Here is a 21,630-nt window from a genome sequence, read left to right on the forward strand (position 1 = left end):
TGATGGGTAACTGTGGTCTTTACCTTAATGTCCAAATATGTGCAAATCTTGCAATAAAGCATAATTTTTTTATGACGTTCTCGGTATCGCTTTCTGTCCATAATGTAACCGCTTTCTTCTTGTGAATTCTTTTTCACACCCCATTTTTTGCTACGTGACACCAACACTCTGAAAACCACAGTAAGTTAGCACAATATAACACAGTATATCAACATATATCAACAACATAACCACAAACAGAACATATGAAGCAAAAGTGGATACAGACTGAAAAAATAGCTGTGATGGGCAAAACACACCAGACCTGAAACATGAAAGGGGAAAGCATAACCGGACTCATGAGTTTTAATATATTTCCTTTAACATTTACCTGAGTCTCCCTGACCTATTTTCTCAAACACAGTAATAATGCTTAGCTTTTCTGAGTTCTATGACACATTTCTGCTTTAACAAAGATTTAAATCTACCTCTAGAATTGATTATATTTTTATGTCATAATGAGTTACATTTTCTTTTAACAGAGTATTTTGTTTTTAGTCTCTTAAATTAACATGACCAGAGTATGTGGTATTGTCATCCTTAATTTTAACAAAACCTTTAGGAAGTAACTGTTAGACAAAGAGATAATCAACCCTTAAATATGAATTATAGACAGGAGAAATAAAGTATAATCTCTTTCATCTAAATGAAACACATAAAATGCTAAGCCTGTAATTTGTCTCTAATCGTATCTGGGGACGCTTTAGACAATAGCAATTTCTTTGATGAGATCTAACATGTTAGATGCATTAGAGTATAGAAGCCAACCCCCACTATAAGAGTTCCTGGTGAAACGTGTTAACAAGAGTGACTGTAGAGGTTTTTTCTAACCAATATGAATCTAGCCTGGTCATCTTCAAACACTGCTCATGACTACCTATAGCTACATGCCCCTCTCTCTTTCCTTGTTTTTATGGTTGTTTGGTGTCCATTGCTTATAATATTTATTTTTTTTAATTTTAGAGCCTTATTTGCAATAGGTACAGTAGAAGTCAAATTAGGGCCACTTTATGGATTTATTCAAAGCCTTCTATTTATAGCAGAAACAGCCTAACATGTATCTAAAGGCAATACTTTTTTTCAAGCATAGGATAGAGCAGAGAATGGTCAAACAGTTGTCAAGTATTGTTGTTGCTGCCTGCATCCTGTATGGTATTTGCATTTAGTACATTTTTGCTGCAGGTGTATGAATGGTTGGCACCAGACTGGAGCTGGAGACTTGCAGTATATCTTTCCAAAGCTCCCACACATTCAATTTTATATCAAATTTCTGTGGATTTGTATTGCAGAAGAATACATTTTAGGTACAGAAGCCATCCTTAATTATTTAACATGCTTCTTTGTTTTTTTATGTTGGTTTCTACATTTCAGAGAGTGCTATAACCCCAGTTCTGGCCATTTGGGTTTTTTTTAATGGATTTTGCTGTACCACAACCTTCCTATAAAATTTTTTTTTTTTATTTTGGGCCAAAGAATAAAAAAACTAGAAATTCATTATAACTTTAGCTCCAATGAAAAACATAAAGATGTATTTCATATTACTGTAGCTCTCCTATAAACTGCAGCAAATGCAGATCTACTTTCGAAGAAGAAAGCTTATAACTGACATAAGGCAAGCTCACAGAGTCATTGCTAGGTGCACTAGTCATGCTCCTATGATTTCTGCAAACATTGCCAGGCAAGCCCTTGTGCCTATCACAGCCCCTCCACGCTCCTTCTGCCTATTTTTGCTATTTTCACAGTATACAAACCATTATACCTTACAGTCCTGAGTCAAATTTAGAACATACAAAAAGTATTTTGGTCCACCATCTTGCAGCCTCCTGGGATACTTACATCATTATTCCTAGGGGCAGCAGGATTGGCACACAAAGCAGCTGGGGGTGGTCCAAAGGGCAGGCTGGAGGGCAGATCTCGTGTGTTATAGAAGCTAGCTGCCTCCGCCCGCAAGAGGCAGCCAGCTAAAATATACAGTATATGATTTTATATTTAAACAAAAAGTGACAAATTGGCATCGGGACAGGAAGTGAGGGGATTTCTTCCTAAAAGGGCCACAGCAGTAATAACGACAACCTAATAGAGGTTCTGACCATTCCTCACTCCACCCAAAACTAAAAAAAAAGTTTGTAGTATATATTTTTTAAGTACGTTCACCATCTTCCACATTAGATTTGGTTGCTCAGCCAGAAGCATTAAGCTGACCATATTTTTGTTCATACAGTGGGCTAAACAACAACAAAACAGATTCTTCCTTCCACACAAATGAGATGGATGGATCCATCCCACCCTCCCCTGCCAGAAAATTGTATTCTGACAGCGGGACCTGCCACTGCCAAAATATTTTTAACAGTGGCTGAAGCCAGTGATTGATAAAAATTTTCCCCATGTCCCTTCGACTGAAGTTGATCAAACAATCAACTTCTGTTAGGCAAGGACAGCCACATAGTGATCGTAACTCAGCCAGTCGCTGCTGAACTGGCCAAATTGTGATCACTGTATGGCCAGCTTAAGACCAAGTTTTTAACGTAATTCTTTCTCATCATGATCTGTAACTAAAAATCATCCAACTCCAACTCTTATCTAAGGCAGGTTGTCCATCATTAAAAACCCCCCAAAAATCTGCACTAATGAACCAATATTTGAAAAACTGTAAAACAGTGCTAGAACACAACAATAAATGAAAAGAAGGCTTCCAACATAAGTACCCACATACAGATGTTTCTTATTAATCTAAAACCCTACATTTAAAGCGCTCTGCTCAGTGTTCACAAAAAATATCTCTTTAAATAGAGAGAGAGAGATCATTTTACCCCTGTACAGATCATTAGTAGGACCTCATCTGGAATATACAGTTCAGTTTTAGCCACCAATTCACAAAAAGAACTTTGGGGAACTGGAGAAAGTACAGACAAGGGCAACCAAACTGATAAGAGGCATGGAGGAGCTCAACTATTAGGAAAGATTAGAGGAACTGAATTTATTCTCTCTTGAGAAGAGGAGATTAAGGGGGGGTATGATTAACATGGATAAATACATCAGTGGTTCATATAGTGAACTCGGTGTAGAGTTATTCACCCTGAGGTCATCACAGAGGACAAGGGGGCACTCTTTACGTCTAGAGGAAAAGAGATGTAATCTCCAAACATGGAAAGGTTTCTTCACAGTGAGAGCTGTGAAAATGTGGAATGGACTCCCTCAAGAGTTGGTTCTGGCCAGCTCAGTAGATTGCTTTAAAAAAGGCCTGGATTCTTTCTTAGATGCACAGAATATAACTGGATACTAACATCTATAGGTAAAGTTGATCCCGGGAATATCCAATTGCCTCTCGGGGGATCAAGAAGGAATTTTTTTTCCTTGCAGGAGCAAATTGGGTCATGCTTTGCTAGGTTTTTTGCCTTCCTCTGGATTAACTGTGGGTATAGGATTATAACTTTTTTTAATTAAATCAGTAATACATCACGTGGAACTAGTGTTATAATAAAGTCCCAAAAAATATTTTCATATTCTAAATAGTGAAATGATGAAAATTCCCCAAAAGTGCTTGTGACAAAAGCCAATCCAGCCATCGCCACCAGGAGAGATAGCCAAACTCCTTACCCTGTAATATGACCCCTATATCGCAAGAAGGTTAAAAGTGCTTTCTGTTATACCACTATGCCATGCTCCTTTCTGCTCCAGACCCACTCAAATGTCTTTCCTGTGAACTTATGGACAACTCACAGGACCCACATGCATGGTTTCCAGAGCATGCATCAGACACCACAGGACCGTAGGTGTTCAGCCACTCAAGCCACTACACCTCTTCCTGTATGGGCCATACAATTAAAAAAGAAGCACATAGTATAATACTGTTTAAAAGTTCCTATTTATTCCTAGTATAGACTCTCTCAAATACCGATAATGCCACTTTATTTTATTGCAAGTATTAATTAATGTTTATTAACTTTGCACATGCACTTTTATTTAAGAGTGTGTCCAGTATATTTTAAAATTACACTTGGTATATGGTGGTGAGGGAAAACATAGATGTTAACAAATCCTATACATAATTATGATAAAAAAGTATGCAACTTTTAACGTATTAAAAAAAGAAAAGTCCAGCACTGCAAAGTCTTTTAAACAGTCATATATGGAATTGATATGATGGATGCAATCTTGACCCAGTGATCAGTGACAGTTGCTGCTGTCTGGTATACACCCAGGCAAGGTTAACTTTTTAATAAACTGTTTATTAAACACTTACTGTTTATGGATTAAAGTAAAATAATGGGTTGTTTTTGTTGTTTAAATTGTGTTGTTCTTCCTTAAAAATAATGACAACAATGAGTCTTTTGTAATATAGGAACAACATTTTATTCATAATAAGTAACACTAAAACTGTTGTCAGAATGGCAACAAAACAACTATTTTGCCAGACTTTCTAATGATTCTGCAAGCAATGCACTGTTTGACATAACTCTTGCACAAGCATTATCCTGTTTTAGGAAAAACAATAATACAAAAAAAAATATTTGAAATGGTTGCAAATTCAAAGCTAATATCTCTTTTCTGCAAACACATTTATATTAATCAATAAACACTGACGTAAATGAGTTTCCTGTACAATGTCTTAAAACCTATTAAATAAACATTCACTTACATATGATGCATCATTTTATAGTTAATTACATTAATAAATGTAATTCATAGAAAACATAATTTAAATTAAAGCATACATAGTTACCGAGCAAATAAAATGTAAGAGAAACAAAAACAAGTATTGTACATACTGAATGTCATTTTTACACTAGTAAAAAGAATTGAAAATGACCTCATGGAGATCATATGCCGTACTGTAAACTTGTCTGCAAATATATGTTTTATGTTTTGATACCATTAGTTGAGTTGGGAAAGTAGTGGATATTTATACTAGCGCATGGCTAAGTTTCATTCCAGTTCAACTTATGTCTGACTCAACCCTGTAGATACTTTTTTTGCATCTTTGTTTTACAGGAAATAAAATAACAGCTGGATTCCAGCCTATGAAATCTGGAAACACTGGATGAGAGACATCAAATCTGCCTTTATACCATCATTTAAAAATCCATAGAGTATGGGATTTAGACAACAGGACACCATACCAAGCAAGTGACAGATGCAGTAAACTAATTTGAAATGTCGATTGGAAATTAGGTTGGCATTAAAATCAGTTACAAGGTGAAAAAGGTGAAGTGGCATCCAACTGACAGCAAAAGCCAAGATCAATACTGTCAGCCTGCAGAAAACACGCCTAGATCTTTTTTTTATTCTGGTTATGGATTTTGAGACAGAATTCATGTTGCTTAGTTCAGAGTTTTCTTCTGGCTTCATTTCAAAGCATATGGGCACTCCAGGCAAATAAACACTGGAAGGTAAAGTGTGAACACTGGAGGGCAAAGTATGACTTCTTTCTGTGGTTGATGTTTCTGGGATATCCCCAGTATTACTCTCTTGGTGTCTTCTCAGAATTGCTGGGACAACACTGGCTGATTTTTTGCTGTATCGCTTTCTGTGTTTGCGGACACAAGAGTAGCTCCACCTTCGACTGCTACAGATTTCCACAACAGACTTGTTAGCTTTAGGATGCTGAAGGGTAAGATTAATCATTTCATTTTCTTCAACTTTAACATCTCTGTTTGGTAACCTTGAACTTATGCTTCTGCAAACACTTGTATGACTTATAGTCAAACAGGACAGTGGCAATATGTACTGCACCAGCAATAACGATATGGTGAAAGCAATTCGGTATGAATCAGAGGGCCATGACTCAATGCACAGGTAACTATTCATCAAGGGCTCTAAGTTAAATGCTTCCCTCAAATTTATGATTTTATGAAAAACTGGCAAAGGAGAACATATGGTGAAGCCTAGAGTCCAGACAGTGGCAATCAAAAAGTACCCATGGTTGGCAGTTAAATTGGTGGATAGTGGATGTTTAATCATGTGGTATCTCACCAGGGCAATAGACATAAGCATTAGGGTGGAAATGAGAACAGAAACACATTGGAGAAAAGGCACAACATGACACATAACTTCTCCGAAGATCCATTGGTCGAGTAAGACACATGTCAATGTAAAGGGAGAACAAAAGAGTACGACGAGAATATCGGAAAAGGCCAGATTTCCAATGAGGTAGTTGATTATTGTCTTCTGTTTGCGCTTTCTGAAAATAGCTAAGAGAATTAGGAGATTGCCCATAAATCCAAGCAGGCTTACAAAGGTGTACAGCCCAATTAGAAAGTATCGTATGTCATCCACGCTACTGTTATAATCCTCCCATGCAGGAAAATTGGTGGTTGTTGTATCCAATGTGCTGTTCTCTTCTTTTGTAGCTGTTCTGTTATTAAAGTCTTTCACGGTAAAATCCATTTCACAGCTCTGCTTTGAGATACAAAGAAAAGCAATTAGTAAACCCATGTAAAAGTAGCAACATTCTCAAAGCTACAGTATTGATTAGTGGCTGATGTCAAAATAACAATATATTTTTTGCTTAACATAAAAAGTACACACTTGTATGCACACACATATACTATATTCATTTTACAGTATCATTGACATTTTCCATTAAAAAACAGAAAAGTATTGTGTTTCTTTTTTTTGTGATGGAAAAAAAGTACAATTAAATAGTGACAAGAAAACTATTATGCAATTGCAAATAAGAGAAACCCAGGTTGAAAAGTCAGAATTCTCTGCATTATTCATAAGAAATGGATCAATACTGATACATTATGACTTTGTTAAAAATGGTGAGCTTGACTACTTACTGCAAATTATCCTGATTAGCGTTTTACAGGAAGAAGAGAGCCAGAACAGGACCTTAAATAAAGATTGCCCATTTGATTACTGTTAACACTTTATGAATAAATACAGTAAAAGTTGTTATTATGTGTGTGGGGGGTGCCTAGGCCAGGAGTGAACAAACCACATACCCTGAGATGCACATATATTTCTGAGCCGCCCCCCTACATTCTATACTGGATATCAGGTGTGTGGAAAAACCAAGTGTCCTACAACATAAGGCACCAGTGCTTTGAGAGGCATGGCTAGCTGGACTTCAGTCATAGGGAAATGTGCCTGCAAATTCTGTGTACTGCATTACTAATTATACCCAATAATTAGTTTAAATTCATTATTAACTTTCATGGCATTAGGACATTAATTTTTTAAAGCTGGGTTGTGTAATTGTTTTGATCTCTGATACCCAGGGGCGGACTGACAACTCATGGGGCCCCCGGGCAATAGGGGATCATGGGGCCCCTGTGTACTTGCCCAAATTCAAAAAAGCCTATGAAAAAGGTACCAGGGGCATCTCATGGGTCCCACTACTGACCCCGGGCCCTCAGGCAGTGCCCGAGTTTCCAAATGATCAGTCCACCCCTGCTGATACCACATATATATGTTGGCAACCATGTTGTACTTAGGCAGTCATTTTTAGTGAGGGGAGATCTCTCAAGTGATTCTTCATTTTAGGGTTATATTCCCTTTTAAATGTTTGGCTTAAAGGGTAACTCCACTTTCATGGGAAAAAAATAGCAAATAAAAAAAATAGCATATACAATTGCAAATTCTGCATATACAATTGCAATCTGCATCGCTGTCATTTTTTGGAAAATGCAATGCAATATGTTTACCTGGAGGTGTTCTGTACACAGATGGTGTACAGAACACCCCCTGAAAATGTAATTTCCTGCTTGAGTAATTGGCTTACTGATTTTGCCAGAAGTCTACACTAATATACAAGTCAGATTTTTGGCATCCCCTGCAACAAAAATGTCATTTTTGGTGAGATACTCCCAAAGAGAAATCACATTTAAAGGGATACAGTCCTTGTCAATTTCCTTACTAGAGCCCTGCAGATGCAGCAGCTGACTGACAATTATAAAACTACTCCCATATAGATTCACTCTGAACATGGACACAGACAAACAGCTACTTCAAAAAAAACAAAAGATAGGAATCTGCAACAAAGTTGTTAAAATCCTTACTGTGTACATAGATCAACCAGAGAGGAATGATTTTTTTTCACAAAAAAAGGGGAGTTACTCTTTACGCCCTTTAATTTACGAACCCTGAAAGTTGCAAGCTTGTTTTCATTTCTTTCCAATACCATGCCAAATGTAATTTATTTTTTGTTCTGATTAAATACACGTTATCCTTGTGTGACAACATTCATCTTGGTTCACAATGACACTAAGAACCTAAGTAATCTTGAAAATTATCTTACATTTGCACAGTAACTCACAGTAACTAAGCAACATTTTAAAAGCTACATTGACCTTTTCAGGCAGAATTGCACTTCTCATAATAAATAGAAGCCTTTTAGAATGTTTTTTTCTTTCCAAGCCATCCCAATGTGCTTACTGTTCACTTACCTAGTCAATGGCAGCTTTGAATCTGTACCTTTCTGTTCAAAATTTAAAAAAATGCATTCTGAGACCTGACTTTCTGTAGCAATGTTTAGTTTAGTGGGAGATCATTATTTTTCAGTGCATTTATCCAGCAACGTGCATAGGGGAGCACATTGATTTCAATGGGCTGCCCTACGCATGACAAATGCAACAAATTTGCTCATAGGGCATTTTGGTGTGTTGTGATTTGCATATTTTTTACCGCATGTTTTGTTGTGTTTTTTTGCATGATTTTACATGCAGCAAAATGTGTGATTTCGGTTGGGGGTGGTGTTACAAATAAAGGCACCAAAAGTGAGACTAGTTTATTTTAGCTGTGTAATGGTGGCCATACACCATACAATCTGATTGTACAATTGCTGTACCATCTCCTTTAGATTTACCAAAAAAGATGACCATAAATATAAGGCTAATCCTTACAGCGCTACCACATGATAAATCTGTGTTCATAAATAAATAGCTATCCTCCAAAAAGTGTTTATAAATGTGAAATGTCTCCATACCACTTATTTGGAAGGTACAAAGTAATATGTAACTGAAACACAGTGTCCATTTGATTAAGTGCACAACCCTCCATACGAGCAGACTTCAAGCAAACGTCTTATTCACAACTGTGAGCAAAATCCAATCTGATGCAACCCACCACCTACTTATGAAGTCAAACTTATCAGCTCCAAATGGCCTAGATTAAATTAATTGGGCTATAACAGCACAGGAATACACAAAAAATGGATTGATAAATGGATCTCAGCCACAACATTTCTGTAGCAAGTAAGGTTTGAACCTAGTCTGAGAGATTAGAGTCAGTTAACAAACAGTGCTTTAATTCTGAGTGCTAGAATTTTAAGTAATCAAAGCCTTTGCTGATTTTTTTTTTCATTTTATTTTACAGTTGATTTGAAGTCAGTGGTTACTTTTAGTCACTTTCATTTGTTGCTGCAAGGCAAGATGAAAAAAAGTAGTGCTGCTCAAACTACCTGAAAAAGACTTTTTTCAGACTGAAATGAATCAGATTGGTGTGCTGCTGCGTATGTAAGTCTAATTGTAGGGCTAAATTGTAAAGAAAAAAATCTGTTCCCCAGCAAAATATGTGCTGCCAATGTATGCTGTTGTTGCAACTGTCCATGAATATTGTGCAGCACCATAACACCATGTAGAGCTTTAGGGCTATTTAAATGCTATTTAAATGATTTGTGTATTTATGATTTGTGTATTTATCATGTTGCCCTAAGGCTCCATTCACATTTGTAAAAGCTGTACGACTTTGGAATGCAACTTTGATGCAACTTTTTACGCAACTTTGGATGGGTGTAACTTGGATATGACTTTGGCTTTCATTAATGATAATGGCCAACTGTTGCACAACTGTTGCATGTATAACATAACATAAAGTTGCATGAAATGGTTGTCATTGAAGAACATGGGGCATGACTTGTCATTCAACTTTAGTGTCCAAAGTCATATGACAAGTTTAGATAAATAAGTGGGGCCTGGATACGGGGCTTCTGTTCCTCCAGATATGTTGGATTCTCCCTCTGATGAAGTGCTATTTGCACGAAAGGCCTCAGGAGGAACTAGACAGTACAGCACACTTCTGCCGCCTGGTGCTGGATTGAAGCCCGGGCGGCTATTTTAAATTAAGGGCACCTTTTTTATGGCTCCTATTTGGAGCTCTTAAGCCCACGGGTACCTGTCAGTATCCAACATATCTGGAGGAACATGAGCACCGTATCCAGGCTGATTACCTCATTTAGCCTAAAGAAGGAACTCCTGGATTCAACACCGTTCTCCAAGGGCTTGATGACTGCACCATAGGATAAAGTTCACTGGATTGGCCAATCTACTCTGGAAATTTATATATGTATGCGCATTATCTATGCGCTTCCGGTGAGTGCGCATTTTTCACTTTTGGTTAGAGTCACAAGTTCATCTGCTATATTTCTTCTTCATACAGACTCTATATCCGTTTATGCATTCACATGCGTTTATATATGTGGACATATTGTTTTTATTTGTTTTGAGCGCTACACCCCACTTATTTATCTATACTTTTACAGAGTTTTTATTGGTACCTCTTGGTGTTTTAGCAGCTACTTTTAGGAGCGCTCACTTCTATTTACTTTTAATTCATATGACAAGTTGCACAACCGTGAGTGGAGTCTCAAAGCTGCATGAAAAGACTCACTCCCTGCTGTACAGTGATTTCGGTTTTTTTAAATCAGGATTCACCTCCCAACCCTTTTTACCACAGACTTTAGTGGGATTCTTCTCCAAGTTCAGGTTTGCCTTGGCCAATTGAACCCAGAAAGATACTTCCATCTACACATTACCATCAACCCTCTGATATTCTACTTACCTACCTAATACTAACATTGGCCTGTTTGTATGGTTGTAGCCACATTTTCAGACTGGATAGTCTGGTGCATAAGAATGGGGCACTTCAGCACAAATAAAAGGTATAAAGTCTACACAAAAGTTTGCTACTAAAAGTAAAGAATTCTGCAGAAGAAATTCAGTCTTGACAGTAGGCAGAACTCAGGGGCGGACTGACCATTTGTAAACTCAGGCACTGCCCTAGGGCCCGGGGTCAGTAGGGGGCTCCATGAGATGCCCCTGGTACCTTTTTCATAGGCTTTTTTGAGTTTGTTGTCAGTCCGCCCCTGGTGGAACTTTGCATTATCTGAACACTTGGACACTCTTCAAAAGAAATATTGTTGGGACAGGAATAAAGGAATTATTTAGTTATAGGAATGAGTTAGAGCTTGTGGATGGGCTGCTGGTTAAGGCTTTGTAGAGACATCCTGCACAGCTACAGCAGTTTTTTGATGCATAGCTCACATAATAGCATTTAGCAGCATCATTGGTACTTGGTTGTTGCAAAAATTGTATTGGTAGTACAGCACATAACCAGGGGCGGACTGACCATTTGGAAACTCGGGCACTGTCCCAGGGCCCAGGGTCAGTAGGGGGCCCCATGAGATGCCCCTAGTACCTTTTTCATAGGCTTTTTTGAGTTTTGGCAAGGACACAGGGGCCCCATGATCCCCTGTTGCCTGGGGGCCCCATGAGTTGTCAGTCTGCCCCTGCACATGACCGAACAAAGTTTGAAAGGCTCTGCCTCAATGCAAACCCATGATCTAGTCTTAAACATCAAAGAATCAATGGTAATCACCACAACAAACCCGCAAGAACTAAATCAGGAAAAACTGATTTGTTCTGTTTTGAGGCATTCGGCTTTTCAGGTATAAATTCAATCTCACATAAAAGCAAACCTATTCTGGTATTTAGTGCAGAAGGACTCAGTCTTATTGATCTAATTTTATGAGATGATGGTATGGTACCTGTAAATGTCCAAGGGCTAATTTCTCACTGCATCTTGCTGTGGAGAAATAAGCACAGCAAACTGAGGCTTGTATAGTGTTCTGTATTAATACTCTGTAAATGCCTGGAGAAAAAAAGAAAGAACAGAGGAGCAGAACATGAAATTGTGTGTCAAACCACAGTCTGCTTTGTGTTCTTCTTCAAAGCAAGCTGTAGAGAGACATAAATCACAACATTCTGTATTTGTTGCTTTCTATTTAAGGCTGTAGATTTTTTTTTAAATGGACGTTGTCAAAATTAATGTGTTATAATTGCTCTAATGCTTCATTTCATGTTCCTAAGTGTCATTTATTTAAACACTTTCACATGTTTTTTTTATCTCTAAGTAATTTTTTCACATTTTTTATCTCTAAGCAATTTTTTCCTGTTAGTTTTGTTGTACATACCTTTGGAAAACAGCTATTAAATGCTGCAATTAGCGTCCTTCTAGATAACACTATGGTACCATGATAAATAGATCAAGAAATTATTTTCGGTGTTCTTGGGTAGCTCAGATTTCTTTTTAAGGGCTTCTTCAGAGTAAAAAGGATGAGAACATCTGTTCTAGAATTAGTGACACGAGAGCAAATGGCTACAAACCAAATACCATAGCACTTATATTGTTTTCCAAACTATGGGGTAATTCACTAAAGCCAGATAAACTGTTCACTTTGCAAGGAAATTTTCATTTAACTTAGGGAAACTTGTGATGAAAATTCACTTTGTCAATAATATCCAATCACATGAATGGGAATTTTTTTATTTTTTTTGCACATGATTGATAGATGGAGGTTGGCACAGCTTCACCTCATTCACTAAGCTCTGGGACAATCCCCTCATAAAATGAACATACTATTTTAATTCAGTAAATAAACCCCAACGTGTAGCCTTAGCTAAGTGAAATTCCTACCTGTCTTGAACCTGCCCCTTCTTACTTGCCAAAGAAAATGCTAGATCTCTGGTTGTAATGCTAATATTCTGGCTTCAGAAATTACCCTAACAGCGAGTGAAACCAGTGTGAAGTAAAAGTATCTGATCTACATACTTATTTTGAGTCAGTGATTCAAGGGGCATCATTTACAAAATGTGCATCAGTCGAGGCCAGACAACCAAATCATATACTTGCTGTATGCAGAAAAAGCACAGACATGTACACACACACATTACAGACTACATACAGTGACTCTATTAGTTTAGCTTGTTGTGGAATTCAGTGTCCAAATATGCAGGATATTGAATATAAATATGTGATTCTCATGTTTTGAGATCTAATGCTGTTAGATATTTTATTTGTGCATTTCATGAAGGAACATAGCCTCACAAAGTGTGTACTGATATAATTAAAATCTGCTGTTAAATGGTAAAAACAACAGTGCATACTGTACTTGGGGTATAACAGTGCACATACACATATATGCCTGCTGTGTGTACCTACACAAAGTCATATGCTGCCTTCAAGCAAGTTTCCAAGTATAAAGAGCTGTACATGTGCTGCCTTTTTCTCCTGTGACTGCTTTGTAATTGTGAATGCCATATATGAAAGCCTAACTCCTCAGTTCCCCTTCACATCACCGCCCCCCTTTACATTGCAGTGCCCCTATAAACATCACAGTGCCCCTTAAAACAACATAGCACCCCTTAACACAACACAGTGCCCCAACACAACATAGCACCCCTTAACACAACACAGTGCCCCAACACAACATAGCACCCCTTAACACAACACAGTGCCCCAATAACAACACAGCACCCCTTAACATAACATAGTGCCCTTTTTAATGCAATCCTTCCCCTGCACAGTCCTATGGTACCTTAGGCAGAGCAGAGGAACTAATCCTTCTGGTGTGTCCTCTCCTGTGCCTCTGGCCTGCCACCAATGCCGTCCTCATAGTGGGCAGGGCATGGGGCAGTGGGAGGAGCTACAGATCGGGACTGAGGGGCAGGAGCTGCCCAAATGTGTGATTGCCTGGCTTGCTAATATGAAAAGAGTCCCGCTTTCTGTCTTCAGCTGCAGAGAGCGGAAGTCTTCACATATTAACAAGCTGGATAATCACCAGCTCCCGCCCCTCAGTTCCAATCTGCAGCTCCTCACACCCTGCCCACTGTGAGAATGACATCGGTGGCTGAGTGAGAACCCCGGAAGAGGATACCCATCTATGTCATCGGCATGGCTGCTGTCCTGACAGGACTGTTCCTCGGTCTGGTTCTGGATCGCGGTCTGCTATTTAGTGACCACTGGTATACACTGTATGTAGCATCAAATACTTACAAGTCTATGGTACAGTATAATGCTGTGTTCTGGCTGTGTCCCACTCCCAGGACAAAATTTTCTGCTCAGCAATTCACAGAAGGCTTTGTATTCTATGAATGTGTGCTAGACTACCTCTGATTGGCTGAGGTGGAGATGGTGAAGTCATCCACCCACCTCTCCACCTACATTCATGCATCAAATAAAAAGCCTCCTGTGAATGGCTTAGCAGTGTTCAGCCCATGAAATTTGAGATGTACTCAATATTTATTTATTTTTTTTGCCCAGGCACTTTACAAGTAAATTTGTTAAAAGAGTCAGCATTACCAAAATATTAACATTTATTGTTACATTAGGTAAAATCTAATGCACCAGCCCTGCTAAAACGTTTCAGCCATACTAGCCTTAATCATACACGACAATGTAGTTTACTGTTCTTTGTGTTTCTATGCCACATAGCCTCTTAATTCCTATCCTGTTGAATATCATATTCAGAGGGACATAGAAAACAATAAAATCAGACATAGATCATAATGTATTTTAACAATTTGTGTTAAAAACAGAGGTTTTAGTTTAACAACATTTCAATACATGGGAAATCTGCACTGCCTCATCAAGGTCCCTCGTATAGTACACTCTTAACTCTAATCTATGAGATTCTCCAAGTTGGAGCATATATAACAATGTAAAAATTAAGGGCTGGTAGGTGTTGCTTTTAGGGAGCCCATTCCTTCTTAAAGGTGCAGGGACACACCAGAAGCCCAGCAAAACATAATGGCAGGTAAGAACACTTAATGCGTCCCTGTGCCATATCCAGCAAGCTCAACAAAAATGTCAACAGCCCCAATTTGTAATTAGCTTTTAGAACGAGATGCACATGGAAGGGCTTGACACACAGCAAACAAAACAAAATTGTGGGAATTCAATATATCTCTAACAATACTTTTCTGGTACTACAGCCCTTTAAAATGGCTTGCACCAAATTTCAGTAGCTTTATTGACATGTGCAGCAGATTCTAGGAGTTCTTAATAGAGCCACTTTAAGAAAGTGGCACTATCTATGCACCAAATTAGAAAATAATTATGTCCAGTTCATAAATAATGAAACTGAAAGCAATTAAGAACAACTCTAAATTGGTTTACAGAGACTGGCAGAGTGCCTCTCTGAGACACCAGTTCCCCATCAGATCCACTCTTCTCTTGTGAATGATAGTAGGCACTGAGCAGATTCTATAAACAATAGAAGGCTGTCTATTGGATAAGGATCTGCCGATTAAGCTGTCAATTGCAAGGGGAGTGGATCTGATGGAGAACAAGTGTATGTGAATCTCTATCAGGCTCCAACCACCCAGCTTCCTTGACATTGTGCTGTCTGTATGACAGCTGCAGCAGTCCTTTGGACACTCCTGATTCAGTGCACCTCTACATGCAGTGTATGCCCCAAATTCATGTACGTGTTTACATCAAGTGCATACATCTGTCACCTGCATTGACATTTGTCCTTTGGAGGCATGTCAGTTCTAATAAATGTCTTAGACACTCTTCATGAATTCCCCTAACTTTATTTCCCAGCAGAAGTACCAGCTAGCCAGCCAAGAAAAAAAAATGATACTAACAGTTTGCATAAAATTAGGTTTTACTTACACAACATATGTAAATATGTGTGAAAGCCACACTGCCTCATCTAGGCCCCTCTGCATATTGCAGTCCTAACTCCTGGAGTATCAAGTAAAATCACTCTGGCTTCTTAAATATTTAAGGAACTCCAGAGGAAAGATATCTCAGCCACAATCCTTAGTTCTTATAAACTGCTAAAAGCATTACTAAGTCACATTTTCCTGTGTGTATTCTCTAGTACAAAATCTAAAAACGTTTAGATGTGACAGAGTGGCACCTTTATGATCTATAGAAAGATAGGGGAGGTTGGCAAACAAATATTACTAAACATTAAAAGCTGGTTGTTTGGTTCAAACCACCATTCCCACCCAATCATTTTAGTTTTGGGTGGCAGATTGCGAAAGAAGAAGAAATATCTGTTAACCTTTTTCTAACCACGCTATAGTTAAAAGACGGCTACAGCATGGTTGTCCAGTTCTGCGAGGTTCTGGCATGTATAGACATCCACCCAGAATCGTGTCCCCCGGCACACTCTGTGATTGTTATGTCCTTCAGACACAGCTGATCACAGATTGTGGTAAAGGGCTAATCACTGTGGCCCTTTACCATATCATCAGCTGTGCCAAATCACAGCTGATCACATAGTAAACAGACTTGTCACAGCGTGAGGACAGGAGAGCTGGTAACTGGCAATTCTGACAGGGGACTGATTCTGATAATCAGTGCCCTGATTATCAGTACAGGCCCATCAGTGCCCATAATTGCTGCCTATCATTGCTGCCTATCAGTTCCCATTAGTGCTACCTATCAGGGCCCATCAGTGCCACCTATCAGTGCCCATCAGTGCTGCCTATCAGTACAGCCTTATTTAGTGCCCATCTTTGCCGCCTACCAGTGACCATCGGTAGAAGCATAAAAAATCAGAGCGCTTGTGGTGAGAGTCCAGAATAAAAACAATAGTGTTCAAGACCAGCAGACAATGTAAAACATTTTATTGGAACAATAAAATTAAATCACCATAGGGATGGATCCATCCCTATGGTGATTTGGTTTTATTGTTTCAATAAACTGTTTTTATTCTGGACTCTCACCACGAGTGCTCTGATTTTTTTATGCTGCTCTTGACAATATACTCCCAATGGTCAGCTGAGGGATTGCCTTTTTTTCATTCCCGGTTATCTGGTGTTGGTTGAGGGCATTAGCGCCTAGTCGTTTGTCTTTGCCAGTGACCATTGGTGAAGCCTCATCAGTGCACTTCAGTGAAGGAGAAAAATTACTTATCTGCAAAATGTTATAGCAGAAACTAAGAATTTTTTTTTCTGTTTAGCAAAAAACGAAAAACCCAGTGGTGATTGAATACCATCAAAAGAAAGCACTATCTGTCTCAAAAAAATTGATAAAAATTTCATATGGGTAAAGTGTTGCATAACTGTGCAATTGCCATTCAAAATGCAATAACGCTGAAAGCTAAACATTGGCCTGGGCAGGAAGGAGGTTAAAGTGTACAGTATTGAAGTGGTTAAACTGCTGATAGATGTTATGTATGTGTTACAACAGCCATCCTCACTGACCATTAATGTTCTATTAAGAGACCAATACAGTTCCATTGATGTTTTTTCAGAGTTAACTGTCATTTAAGTTTAGAGATCTGGAACTGAATAGAACGTTTTCCCAGTAGACATCCTCAATTACTTAAACTGGTAGTTGTAATTCTTAAACCATCATACCTAAAAACTGTAAGAGCAGCTCACATGAAATATTTCACTTATATTGATGGGACTATAATCTAGACATACAGAACATGTGCTATTTGATGAATGGATTTTATTGGGAGATTTCCTCTCTATTCCTGTTCTGGAGACAGCTCAATATTTTGGATTTGTAGTTCAATCTAAATCCGCGATGTCACGTGCGTAACAATTCCACGCCCAGCTGTACCCTGCATACAGATTTTCCAGCTAATGGACTACAGTCTGTGTACCGGCAGCCTGGAAGCGATTGTTACTAGGTCAGGTTAATTACGCAATTAACCCTTCACACTGCCACCACCTCCTTTTTGTACAGAGAAAGAGGAAACTCGGCAATATTAGCAATACACTATAATGTTTAAATAATTGTCGGTATACCACTGTCACCGCAGGCAGAGATATACCGAAGTTTAAAACACACACACAGTAGTGCTCTTCAGAGGCAGGAATTCATAGTTTGCATTAAAGGCATTAGAAACAGTTCAACACTTTCAGAAAGTAAGATTTATTACTAAAAGGTCAAAAGGGTGCAATAAAAATATTTACAGAAAAAGATGTAGCCAATATATATATATAAATACACAGAGAACAATAGCACAGCAAAGAGATAACAGAGAGAAGTTAGAGGGTTAAAGTACTTGCCACATGTCCTGGGTTAAGCAGCTTCCAAGTTTCAGAGCCAAAAGGATGCTCTGATCTCCCACTGTTAGTTTCGATGTTAAAGGGAGACTCTTCAACTCTCACACACACACACACAACTCCAAGCATAACAGCCTTTTTCTAGGATCTCAGCAGGGTGTCTCCTTACAGCAGAGAACCACTTGCCTCATTTGGGGAGGGGTGTTGGGGCGGAGACCCAAGCTAGGACGAAAATCCCTCCTAGCTTATATTATGGCCCATAACTTTTCCTAGGTACATGTAACATTCCACCCACAGGTAGATTAATACGCAGAATCATCTGCTGAATGTCTACATATGAAATATGACATACCTGCTGGGATGGTTAAGGAGATACTATATTCTGCTCTCCTGTTGATCTCAGCTAGGGGATGTAATATATCAGGAAACTTGTATCAAAGTGTCCAATCTGAATATATGCCTGGTTTTTATGTAAGTCCTCTATATTTCAAGATATGAAATCATAGGGAAAAATGGATGTTGAATGTGGTGTCTAGTTTATGATCCCTTTCCAAACAAGAGTTTCTTAGACAGAGGGGCACCTAGCTAGTGAGGTTTTATAGCCGGGACGCCCTCCCACTGAGCTTGTTACCTGTGATCTCTGCAAACTCACACCGACCACATGTCACTCAACAGACAGGGAGGGGGATGAGGAAAGATGGAGAGAGAGATAATTATACAAGATGGATGGTCCTTTGCCAAAATGGAGGTTCCCATCCATCTCTGTGTGCATGATTGCTACAACTAGGGCACATAAAAAGTGTAAATTTCCTTAATGGGCACACGATAACAATAAAAGCAGAAGGATTTTCATTCCCTTCTCCACTGTACCTGAACATGTAAAAATAAAGGGGTTTTGATACACTTTAATTAGTTTCTTTTTAAGATGCTGGGACTGATGCCGGTCACAAGATAATAGTCACAGGCACAAAAAACACCAAAATAAAGCATCGGGTCACATTGACAAATCTATCACAGGTGACAGCAGCAGAATTGTTAAAGGAGAAGCATAGCCAAAGGAGTGAAGTTCCTGTTAGACGCCACTTTAACTTTTTAAAATCGGGATCAACCCAGATGCCTGGACTGGCAACTTGCTCAGCCTTTCAGCGATCCCCTGAGATCCTGAGCCAGCAGTCCTGCCCCCTCCCCAGCTCAGGGCTCCGGTGAGTGATGAAGGGGCAGAGCAGAGAGCCGGTGACTGACAGTCAAAGGCTCTTTGCTCACTGAAGACTGAGAACTGAGCGATTAGCAGTCTTTGTTCACTCAGTCTTAGAGCTGGAAAGGGACTGTTGCAGCCTTGGAATGATGCTGCATCCACCTAGGTGAGTATAAATGTTTACTATTGTTGAAGGCTAATTCATGTTGGTAAAACATATCACACTACTTTTTCTCTCTTTTATAACTTTATTGAGGCATCACGTTGTGAAGTACTGTGGTGCAGTAACATGCAGTAAGGCGCAGTGTATTGTGTAAAAAAAAGCAACATGTCTGCATTTTACCCAATGCACCACAACCTACCACAACACAGCATTATGGTGGGAACAGGGCACATAGAAAACAATTATTTTCTATGTGCTCTTTCTTTGAGCTTGTGTTGATCTATGCAGATCTTTGCAGCTCAACGGACACAGTGGGGTTTATTTACTAAAGCTGGTTTAACCAGAATCTCGTACACCTGTGCATGGTAGCCAATCAGATCATTGCAGCTCAACTGACACAGTGGGGTTTATTTACTAAGGCTGGTTCACCCAGAATCTCCTACACCTATGCATGGTAGCCAATCAGCTTCTAACCTCAGCTTGTTCAATTAAGCTTTAGCAATAAAACCTGGAACAAGATTCTAAGGGAACCAGCTTTAGTAAATACACCCCAGTGTGACCAAGCCTAAAGACTTGATTCTTGTTACTGCCCAATCAAAATGTTGCTCCATTACTGTTCCTTTTGTAACAATTTGGAAGGCACAGTGATTCTGCAAGTGACATTGATCTTAGTATCTGAAAAGCCTAAAAACTAAGGACTAGTTAAGATCTCACTACATTATTTTAATGCATTAGACTGAGATAATTTAATATTTTACAGCCTCTATATCATCTAGAGTTAGCAGAGCATTAACCATGTCACATTTCAAATAGGCATACAGACTTCTTGCATTCACTTTTCAGCGATTTTATCCTCATAATTATACTTTCAGATTATCTTGCAACTTTATTAGGGAAAATATTCAGGGTAAAATAATTCAATTGAATTCCTTTCACTTTCTTGATTTCTGAACAATAAAGTAAGGTGATAACAGAACTGACAAGAGTCTGTGTTGAATATCATGTCAAGTAATGAACCAGTTGATTGACAAGTGACTCTAGCAGTTGCTTAAAATTAACCATGTATCAGAGCTAAACAGTCATAGGAAATCTGCATTTATTCCAGATGGAATTTGCCCAAGCATTGTCAATTTGCTATGAAAAATAGAAATGCAATTAGTTTATTATTGTGTAAATGACTCTGGAATATATTTCTTGCAATAATTACCATATATTATTTGAATTGCTGTTGTTGTTTGGGTTTTTGGCTTGAAAGCTACACTGTTATCTCATCACCTGGTGTCCACATAATGTTTTCTCAAGCATGCTTCATATCAAAGCACTTATTAATTTGCTGTTATTCCAGCTTTGGGAATAGTTATTTCAGCATTGGGTGTAGTTGAGAACTGGAGTAGTTCCAAGTTTTGGGTATAGTTTTGAAGGATTAAAGTTTTTGTCTGGTTTGTATTACTGCCTGAGGCCTTCTTTTAGGTGATTCACTCCTATAGGAATGGGTGAATCTGCCCAGGTTTGTTAAATCCTGCTTAACTTCTGGCTCACATTAGTGAGGGCTGTGCAGCCCCTGTTTGTATATGAACCCTTTCTAAAACGCATTCGCACAGAACCCGCATGATCTTTGTGGTTCACGTGATCGTGCTGCAAGTGCGCTGAGGGATAAGATGTGTGGGGGAATGGCACCCCCCCATGTTTCACAAGAGAAATATGATGTGGTTGCACTTGGTTGCTGGTGCTCAAATCGCATCGATTCCCACACCTGCAACCAGCCTGCAGTGTGAAGGCTAGTGTGAACCTAGCCTTAAGTAGGTGAAAGAGCCTTGAAAACTGAATTCCTTTCAAGTCTATGGGAATGGAATCTTGTTAGCTTGTTCAAGCCATGAGCTAATAGACAAGCTATTAAAAGAAAGAGGCATATGAGGAGCTGACTCCTGCCAAATTTACCAATGTAACCTTTTTTTTTTAAATACCACACAGTGGGGAAAGGGTCTTTTTCAACATGTTGGAGGGCAACAATGAAAATGCACAAATCCTTTAAATATGCTTAGAGATGCCTTAACAGTTTGATTTCCACAAACAGTGTACACTGGCAATGCATATTTTGTTGTGGAATGTATTTTCTTTTCTTTCACAATTAGCTTGGCATACATACTGTACAGCAACACCCAAGTCTGATTACCAGCAGTTTGAATTAAATAAAA

General features: G+C 38.8%; 1 protein-coding gene across 5 annotated transcripts in view; it reads right to left on the reverse strand.

The window, feature by feature from the left end:
* The window catches only part of NPY5R (neuropeptide Y receptor Y5), a 166,373-nt gene that overhangs the window by 49,416 nt on the left and 95,327 nt on the right, over positions 1 to 21,630 (reverse strand). For 2 of the 5 annotated variants that reach the window (XM_089670369.1, XM_089670368.1), the window contains exon 2: positions 4,384 to 6,435. The exons of 1 other annotated variant lie outside the window; for it this stretch is intronic. In XM_089670369.1, coding sequence (XP_089526495.1) covers positions 5,059 to 6,426 — 1,368 coding nt within the window. In that variant the 5' untranslated portion in view covers positions 6,427 to 6,435 and the 3' untranslated portion in view covers positions 4,384 to 5,058. Of the gene's footprint in view, positions 1 to 4,383; positions 6,439 to 21,630 lie in introns of those variants that run through there. 2 more of the 5 variants (XM_089670367.1, XM_089670366.1) reach the window with 2 other exon arrangements.

Source organism: Staurois parvus, unplaced genomic scaffold (assembly GCF_062004578.1).
Source record: "Staurois parvus isolate SC_StPar_1 unplaced genomic scaffold, SC_StPar_1.0 ptg000090l, whole genome shotgun sequence".
Lineage (NCBI taxonomy): Eukaryota > Metazoa > Chordata > Amphibia > Anura > Ranidae > Staurois > Staurois parvus.